This window comes from Amblyomma mixtum, chromosome 1, assembly GCF_055824585.1.
Source record: "Amblyomma mixtum isolate Tamu chromosome 1, ASM5582458v1, whole genome shotgun sequence".
Classification (NCBI taxonomy): domain Eukaryota; kingdom Metazoa; phylum Arthropoda; class Arachnida; order Ixodida; family Ixodidae; genus Amblyomma; species Amblyomma mixtum.
In genome coordinates this window covers 212,110,054-212,120,024 of record NC_143012.1, presented here as the reverse complement: position 1 = coordinate 212,120,024, position 9,971 = coordinate 212,110,054, and the positions used below count along the sequence as shown (strand labels likewise).

At 44.7% G+C, this 9,971-nt stretch overlaps 1 protein-coding gene across 1 annotated transcript; it reads right to left on the bottom strand.

Annotated features, from left to right (window-relative positions):
- Positions 1–891: 891 nt before the first annotated feature.
- On the bottom strand, positions 892–4,462 carry LOC149370787 (uncharacterized). Its single transcript, XM_089563106.1, has 2 exons — positions 3,979–4,462; positions 892–3,109 (listed from the first exon to the last, which is right to left on the bottom strand). Exons 1-2 carry the CDS (start codon positions 4,084–4,086, stop codon positions 1,076–1,078), a joined length of 2,142 nt encoding a protein of 713 aa, XP_089419232.1. The 5' UTR covers positions 4,087–4,462; the 3' UTR covers positions 892–1,075.
- Between the last annotated feature and the right edge of the window lie 5,509 nt (positions 4,463–9,971).

Here is a 9,971-nt window from a genome sequence, read left to right as displayed (position 1 = left end):
TGGATGTGCTGCGCGATGCCTAACTGAGCCGACCACTACCGCGTCCCTTATAGTCCATGTCACTTTGTTATGTTTAACCCAGCAACTTACAATTTTGAGATTTGAAAATATCGGTGCGCGCTGTCTCTTGAGCGAGCGGATAACTGTCTCCAACATACTGTTATCTTGTGCATCCGGCAGTCGGCGGCGGCAGCTAAAATGAGTGCACGCCATTTTCATAATGCAGTACGATGATTTTTTTCCGGTGCTAGCTGCGGTGTGTATAAAGATTGGTTCGCCCAGTTAGATAGGAGTCAGCAACTACCGTGCATGGCCTCTGGTATAGCCAGTAGGGAGCGCATGCATGGTGACACCAGACAAACTTCAGTGTTTGGCCATACAGTGCTGCTATTACGCCGTGTCACTAACATAACGTGCACACATTTTAGCCGACGATGACGAGCGCCAGACGCGCAAAATAAGGGTATGATGTATGCAGTTTTCCATTTGTGCATTTTATTTACTTTTGACTGCGCCTTTGCGTGCCTTCCGTATGTATCTCAATAAACATTTTTAAAAGTCCTATCTAGTTTTTAGATTGTATATGAGCTGCCACAATTGTCGGCGCAATTTTTTTACAGGTGATCCTCAACGACCCCAGTGGACAGGTGCGTCTTGTACACCGGTGCGGCTTATGTACGTTTTTTGGATAAACAGCCATCTGAAGGGGGATACGACTTATACACCACAAAACACGGTACTGATTGTCAAGGGGGATGTGCCATGAGATAGAGGTGCTTCTGACAGTCATTGCAGTGGTTACACAGTTCTCGCTGGTTGAACCGACTACTGATTGTCAAGGAGGATATGCCACGAGACAGAGGGGCTTTTGACAGTCATTGTAGTGGTGACACAGTTCTGGCTGGTTGAACCGACTACTGTTTGTCAAGCAGGATGTGCCATGAGAAAGAGGTGCATACTTATAGTCATCGTAGTGGTTACACAGTTCTCGCTGGTTGAACCGACTACTCGTACGGGAAGTGACATGATTGTTTTCAGACAGTGGCATTGCTTTTCTGCTTCAAACATACATAGTTCACTCCTTTTGGGCACACGCTTCTTTCTTCCGTTTGGAAGAAGCTGTTTTTTTTAGTTGGCTTTTCTCTATGGCAAGCCTATTCCATTCTGGTCGGCGGATTTCCATTGAGCGGGTAGTTCGGGGGTCAATAATTTCTGGAAGAATGCAGTCTCTGTAGAATCGAATAAGACTTTGCTCCATTTTGTTCCTCCAGAACTCATCATCTCGCAGCAGCTGCTGCACATGAATTCCTTTTGTGGTGTACACAACAAAGTCACAGTACGACCTCCCAGTAATGTGAAGCTGGCCCTGAATTTGATAAAAGTATTGGTGAGACTGCGGAAGCGTAGGAGCAGTACTGCTATCTGTTTTCGCACAGATCTTTCGAGCAGCTTCCAGTGGGTCCTGGTCTTTTGTTGTGTACGGACATTTGACCTCCACAATACCATCAGTACCAACCAGACCATCAGGTGAAGCAGCCAAAAAACCATGCTCTATATCTACAAAAAGCTCGCACTGCTGCACCTCATTTTGCTTCAAAGTTTCATACAAGCTCAAGGCTTCTTTCTCATGGTGCCTTCCATGTTCCAGGGCTGCTGTAGTGAAGCCCTTTCTGTGCACAAGGCTTTTGACAAGTACGTCACATGGAGTAGAGTCCTTCTGTGTACAAACGGAATGGAAGTATGATGCTGTAAGGCGATGCTGCCTCTCAGCATGCCAGGCTGGATTATCAGCCTGACCTCGTGTTGCGTTTTCAATTTCCTCCTGCTGCTTGCGATCAACTTGCAAACACTGAAGCATTTCTCTAGTCTTTTCAGAGAACTGTTCAGGTGGCATATCTGGCTGTTCACAGTTAGGCCCATAGTGACGAAAAGATTCGCAGGCCATAGGATCTTTGTGTCTAGGCTTCTGCTGACCACAGTCATCAAAGAGCCGTTTCCTCTGCAGCCTTTTATGCACTCGTTCGTCATTTTTTTTTGCTACATACTTTTTCAGGACAGGTGCTGGACTCTTGTTAGTTGCAGCTTTAGCAGCTATGGCATGCCACTGAGGTCCAAGCTGAAAACTCAGTCCAGCACCTTGGCACCGATGCTCATAAGAGCCTTTTTGGCACCGGTTGATCTGTTTGCCACCTGAAAACTTGGCAGCAAGAGACATGTAGTTCTCTGCAAGGTTGCTTGTATCCCCTGTCTCCAGGCGGGCAGCCTTGTCAGCAATAATATTTGCTGCAGTCATTATCTTGACTTTCAGCATTTGAGGAATGCACCCCCAGGAATTTTCACTCTTCGTTCCATCACAAAAATACCTTTTGCATTTCTCATGGCAGCCAAATACATGACTTGGCCCATTCAAGAGATCAGCAGTCAGATCTTGTGCGCTGCGCTTTATCAGCTCTTGCCTCTCCTCTGAGGAGCCCTGAAACTCCCGCAGGGTGCGGGCATAGTGGCTGATTGCTTTGCGGGCACCATTTTTGATGCGTTTTATTCTAGGGCCACTTAGGATGCTGGCACTCCCTTTGCATTCTTTCACAACACCGTAGAGGCGAGTGGTATAACATTTGACTGCATGATTGGCACACTCGCTCTTCTTTATGAAACGACCGTAGTCTACCTTCGTGCTGATTTGATGGTAAACAGATGAATCACCATCCGCTATGAAGGTACGGTATTCTAGGCCATGCATCTCTGTACTCATTTTGAACCCTTCCACAATAATGTCAGCCTCCATAGCACCAGAGCTTGCACTCCAGTTTTTGTAGCACGCATGCTCTTTCACCTGCTTCTGTTCTCTTGTGTAGTACTCACAGGTACTGCACAGTTTGTTCCTCACACCCAGGTAAAGCAGCTTCTGCGTGCGTGCTCCAATGATTACCGCAACTCCAGAATTTGCTGAATACCTGTGGCCATGGCTTCTGTGTGACCAGCCGCCGTCAACCACCACCGTGATGTGTGGAGTGCTCTGGTCCTCACAGAACTCCCCTGCTTCAGCCGCCAACCTTCGCTCCTCTTGGCCAGCTTTGAGCATATGCTCTATGAGCACATGCTTCCAATGCTGAAAAACATAATGGTTGTTCCACATGAGTACAGAAATTACCACCCACAACGAATCACAACACACAAACGTGGGTATGAGCGCATGCTGGTTGGTTCTTCATGCTTTTGAAGTGCAAAAGATAAGGACAATGAGAGAGGCTGAAAAGGGAGGGCGTGATGCATAGCTGCAAGCCCTGAGCTTCCTGACCACCCATTTTGCATGTGGTGGACTTCCACAAAGACCAATCCGTGTGTGTTGTCCCTGTGGACAATGACGGTGTGTGCAGTTTTGCCTTGTCACTCGCAATATGCCGCTGCATAGGTGCTTAAACTTTATGCACACCGTGATGTCACAGTCATGTCTGTGGACACCTATGTACTCACAGTTATGGGGTAAAACATGAAATAACAGTGCACAAAAGACCGAAAAATGAATAGTGTTCTTGTTGTGCTTCCTGCTAGCGTGGCACACAAGCTTGGGTTTAACATTTTCCAATCCTCTCCACAAGTTCAGGCTTAGTTTTCTTTGTTGCTATTTGAAAAAAAGCCACAATTACTACACTGCTGCCTGGTATTAGTTTCCAAGAACACTGCCAGTGAGAAAACACACAAACTACATTTGCACCTTTTGCAAGATAAGTGGACAGTTAGTAAGACACGCAAAGCTACCTAGCCAAGTGTGCACAGAATACTAAGCATAATATGTCCCTGTCTTTTTTTGCGCTTCATGCTTCGCCATTATGACCATACTAAGCATGTTTTGCCCCTTGACGTGGCCAATCCCCATATGTTGGTGCTTGCAAATCATGCAAATACACGAGAGCAGGTGCCAAAACCAATACTCTGAAATACAAGAAAAATATTGCAATGGTAGGTACACCGTCCTACCTTTCCAACACAGTCCTCCCGGCGCATAAATGCTCCTTTGCTCATGACTGGGACCTGCATAACTGACATCACCTCCTCCAGGTGAGAATGGCCACACCCTATACTCATAAATGCCCAGACAGCAGCATCATTGACGCCAAGCTCAAGGCTGTTTCCGAGGGATGCCGGTTCCGGAACCGGGTCTGTGGTGACCTTTCTGACCTCATTACAGCCACTGCATTGAAAGATTAGCTCAGACCACAGCCCTATTTTTCGCTCCTTTTGAAATACAAAGTGGCCCTCTTTCGACTGAGGGCAACTATGAGTGTCAAGATGCCGTATGGCAGCTATGAAGTGTGTCAGTGACACCACCCTCCTCCCCGAAATAGCCTTAGGCTGTGGCGTCTCCACTGCATCTGTGACTCTTTCAAAGGAAAGGTCTGGTAAGGGTTCGTCACCGCCGAGTCCCAGACCATTCCAATAGTCAGGTCCTCCAGCATCTGTAAGGCCCGTACTGGGTTCCACATGTGGGGGAGTGAACATTTCTGCACCTCTGCTGCTTTCTGGCAGGGTTTCTTCCTGCCTGAAATATGTGGTGAAATGAATATACTCTTAAGAACAGAATCATTGTAAATAAGTCCATCATTGTAAAGTAAAGCTTCAAAATACAGCAGACAATGCTCTCCATACGAAATTGTGATGTATCCAACAGACAATGGTAGCAATTTGGTTGCATCATGATGAAGCAATAAAACCATAAATGGTTGCTCATGCTCAGAAGTGTGCAGTCTCATCGACTGCAGAATAAGCATGTCTGGCCGTTTATCAGAAATACTGCAGAAGATGTGCAGTGAAGCTGCTTCACACAAGTCCTTGCTGTGTGCTATACTAGTGCACGCAACCTCCAAGAAATAGCTATATTTCAGTTTTCATTTCCATTGTTTTATAATTTCAGTCATGTTGAAGACATGATTGTGCGCTAAAATGCGGTACAACTGGCAATACTGAAAGCATATTATGTAATACAACCACAATGCATAATGTGAAACATGAACTACTAAGAGCAGGTTACATGCTTTTCATTGTCTTTTATTTTCCTTCAGTAAATGTTTCAACAAGAACAGTTATAGTACACCATATCTAATAATCTTGATTTTTATTTTGTAATCCTGCATTGTGGAATGGAAATGAAGTTTTTGCCCGACAGCCTAGGTACCTCACATGCCTGCACAGGATCACAAGACTACATTAGTGCAGCCTGGTGATAACTTTATACCGTGACTGCCAAGAGTGGGCTGTTTGAAGTTTGCTTCAGGCTTTTGATACAGGTTCCTAATTTGATTGGTTTGATTTGAATGATTGAAGTCTTTATTCAGACAAGTTTGGTGTGAGGGACAGGACAAAAGGCAATTAACTTTTGCCTGACGATTCCCTGTCACTCATTACACTGCTAACACTTCCTGTTTTCTAGAACCACACACAACATACAGTCAAGGCAGACCGACGTCTTGATAACATGGTTGGCATGGTTCTCACTGTGTCAAAGGAAGTACACTGGATAGTGCACAGAGCACAGTTTTCATCTGGGGGACTTGAACATCCATCACTTTCATCACAAGTTTTGCTTCTGGCCCCTTTTTCAACACTACAGACAATAAAAAATGAGAAGTTGGGCTTCTTCGACATTCCTAAATTGTACTTCACAATTTATTCTTGCAGCGAAGTAGGAGAAGAAAAATTTACTTGCAGTGAATACGAAACAGAAGCATGCACTGACTAGCGCATTTCTCTAGCCAGAGTTATGCAGTGAATTTCACGAGCACAATTATATTTCTTTGAAAGCACCGGCCTCCTAGCACGAAACTAGAAGATAATCAGCATCATATGCGCGTGCTAGGTGCATGAATGAAGAAAATTGAACCTCGTCAGCAAAAAATTTCAAGTGCTAAGAACTAGTTTATCACCGGTACTAAGGTATCTGCAGTAGCTACGGCTCGCAGTGCGCTTGTACGATTTTTTATCACGCTTTGCCCCTCCCTCATCATAATCTACACATAAGCTGCCAAATGCCACTCGCATAGAAAGGTGTCCATCCCCCCACAACGTAAACTGCCGCTTCCACGCACTGCGAGCTCCTAACGAGCTCAGGAGGAATGCAAAACGCAAACGCAAAATGTTTTGCGCAATGCAGAATCAGCAGGTGATTTTATCGCCCTGTATAAGCTGTAGTATATTTTTTTAGAAATGCCAACAGTTTATAGACTTACTTCAGAGCGGAGTGAAGAAAAAAATTCCATCTGCCACATCTGGGATCCAACCCGCGACGTGCGCATGCTCAGGACGAGAGTCGTCATATACATAAAATATCGCTCAATGCCCTCTGTGACTTTTAAAACTCATCGCTTATTTCTAAACACAAGCCCCTCAACTCTCAAATTTAGAGCCACTTCTACAGGACCCCAGCTAAGGAACAAAGAATTATGCAGCAGATTTCTGCTCTCGCCTTACGAAGTGTGACAATGGTAATCTTGCACACGCGTTCATGAAAAACCGCACTCGATAACACACACTACGAGGTAGCTCACGCACGCGGCACAGGTACAGTTGGGACTTCAATGCACATACTAATAACAAAATTGCGGTCCGAATGGCTCACCTGCGTTCGGCCCTGACATCAGTCATGCGCCTACGAAGCTTTATCATCGTCGACCTTCTGCGCTGAAGGTATCGCCGCCGATTCCCCATTTGACACTTTTACACAAAAAAAAAACTGGCAAGATAACGTGATAAAAAACGGCGCTGCACATAAATACAAAAGCACAGTAAAAAAAACACCAACAAGGAAAACAGCACGATACGCCGATGACAGCCTGCTGAGCAGCCGAAGAAACGACCGAAAGGCAGGACAGGCTTCAGCGAAGTCAGTCGTCCGTACCGGAGCGAGAGTTGCGGGCGTCACACACACAGGGGAGGCGCTGCGCACACGTTTCAGTAAACCCCAATAGTTACTGTCTCGTACGTCTTGCTTCAAAATGTTTGACAGCGCCACTGTCGTTGACCGGCGGAACTCCATTGTTGAGTCAAAACGCCCGCGAGATTCAAATGCAGCAGCCCCGTCGACCAAGAAAGGGGGCGAGTGCGAGCTAACATGTGTCGTTTATCATACCAAAATTTACATCACTGGTAGTATTAAGACCAGCGACTTCAGTTCCTGTCAAAAAAGCTTCGAATATAGCAGCGATCTTTCGCGCTGGGTGTATTTTGCGGAGGTTACGGCGCACAAAAAATGGCGCAATTGAATGGCGCAGTACTACCGTTCTGTTTGTCATAGCGAAATGCCGCCGCGAGAGGATTTCGAATATTTCCTAAATATTTCGTGTGCCGAATTTGCTCCCTATACGACGTTTACTTGCTTCTAAAACTCTGTTCAAAAAAGCGCAGTTTCTAGGTTATGACCAACTTTGAACAATGAAAACTAAAAAATTATGGCATGTAGCTCAATGAAATTGTCAAGAATTAACAACATGGGTACTATCTACAATCCTGCTAAATATGTTTGTGATTTATGAATTGCACTAGGAGTTATTAATGCGTCATTCTTTTAAATTTCACACTTATTTATGGCACCAGTTCTAAATAACTACCCAATATAACTCAATAACTTGACGCAAGGTTCTCGAGTCACACTTCATCTAAAAGCTGCAGAAGCAGTTTTCTTTTCGGAGCAGTAGTTTTCGTAAAAATCCTGTGCAACGCAGGCAAGTCGAGCAAAAATATCGTTTTATGCCCCTCGCTCTTTTGCTCACTGCTATCATACTAACGTGAATAGCTTTTAGCGACACATACCATCGCAAAGAAGATACAATTATCTTTACAATGCGCTCAATATCATTTCTCTAGCGCAAACGGATGAGCCACACCGCTCACACAAACATGACGAAAAACGGCTGCTGACCGCCGCTAGCGTGGTACCGCCGCCTTAACGTTAACCATGTGTTTCTGAGGGGTTTGATACTTCTGATCGGTATGTTTGAACAACCGTCCAAATTGATGGCAGTGGAATGGGCTCATAAATACAACACGCTTATTTTGCTCGATTCTCCTTCTGCGAGAGGGCTCCAGTTTTCTCATTTTCACTGATGGCATATGTAATGTACACTTCCAGAATGACCTCGTAATACTGTGAGGAGAAATGTTCTGCTAATGCTGAATGTATTTTTAACTTCCTGTTTATCAAAAAGCAGGAGTCGTATCGCAAATATTCAGTATGCTACACAGCTAATGATGCGATCTGCGTGTAAAAGGACAAGTAATGCACACTAACCTGTGCTGCCGGCATTCTCCATGGCTCGCAAACTGTGTGTTGGTAAAATTTCTCTGCACAACACAGAGGGCTCCAGGTGGGATGTCCACCACTGTATGCACACTGTTTTCGATTTTCCGGCTTTTCACGCGATGCGTGCGAAATTTTTAAGCATCATGAATTACCGCTTAAGTATTCTCCCGGGTTGACGAATTCAATAGATCCAAGTTTCTTGCAAGGTACAGCTTATTATTTACGATTTGCTGATGACGTTGACTTCCTAAGCCACCAAGAAGATGAATTTGAAAGCGTGATTAATGATTTGGGCATGCAGAGCAGAACGATGGGCCAAAAATTAACACACAGAAAACCAACGTAACTTTAAATAGCCTTACAAAGTAACAACAGTTTACGATTGTAACGAGGCGCTGGAAGTGGTAAGGCATTACGAGCAGTTCAGGCAGGCAGTGAGCGCAGATTCGGATCACGTGAGCGAACTAACTGGAATAATAAGATTGGCGGAGAGCGCATCTAACAGGATCTCTCAGATCATGAATGGCAGTTTGCGAATATCTCTGAAAAAAGGAGCATATAACAGCTGTATCGTACCCGTACGCTATTTTTTATGCTATTTTTAAGCCCATTTTTGGAGTCTTTGAAAGGGCTGGCTGAAACACTTGTCTTAACCAAAGATCGATCGATGCAAAGAAGAATGTTCAGATCACTCCTATGTACAAGCCTGCCAGGATGGCAAGTAGATTGTAGGGAGACACCGAATAGAAAGTGTCGAAACGGGGACGTTGTTAGTTCCGCGTAATTAGAGGAAACCCGGAATGAGCAGCTTATTTAAATTGTGGATTAGATATGCCTTGTCATGCACCTGAGTAGAGTTACACAATAAATAAGGAAAATTATTCAATTTCCTCCGAACCTTCGATGAAACTTTTCAGCCATATGTATGGCTCCACTCTATGAATGCAAAGGCTAATTCACTTCCGTCTTGAAGCTTACTCTACTTGAGAGGTTCTTTATAAACACGTTTAACTAAGATTAGAGTGTTCTGACTCTGGTATGCCCCATGCCATCTGCCTACTAAGGGGCCGTCCATGTTACCACCGGCCGACCTCTGCACCTTTTCCTCATTAAAATTCCTTTCTCTCTCTCTCTCGTCCGGGGTTCTCCTCTGCATGATGACACCCATACAAACTTGAAAACTCCAACCATCTCACTCAAGCTGATTCGAGCTTAACGACTGTGTTGCATACGACGCGCTCGTCGACTGAACTGCGGAACACAGATTGACGCAGCGACCATCGCCTAGAGTTTGACGATTTTTAATCAAACTCCATGCGAAGAAGTATTAATCTTCTCAAAATCGCAAGGACTAAGTTTATTTCAAATCGAAACCATTTTCCCAGCAAGTAAAAGGCCACCCACTTAAAAGTGAAGAAAAGGGTGTAAATAGGTAAAGATATAATAGAGGCAAAAGGCAAACTCTAATTCCGGCAGTACATGTCCCCAGACCTAAGGTTTGGCACACCTGATATCAGATTTTGGAAAAAAAAAAGTATTTACACAGATGCTTAACTAACAAAGACCTGGTAGATGTTTGCGCAACGTTAGGAAAACACACAGTTTAACATTACTGGCCATGCGTGCTCGTGTCAGATGGTATTTTTTGACGCTAGTTACTGCGTGTTCAGCGCGCTAT

Coding starts and splice junctions, on each gene's coding strand:
- LOC149370787 (XM_089563106.1), bottom strand. CDS start 4,086: ATGAGTATAGGGTGTGGCCATTCTCACCTGGAGGAGGTGATGTCAGTT. Junction 3,110..3,978: donor GGGAGGACTGTGTTGGAAAG/GTAGGACGGTGT, acceptor TATGTTTTTCAG/CATTGGAAGCATGTGCTCAT.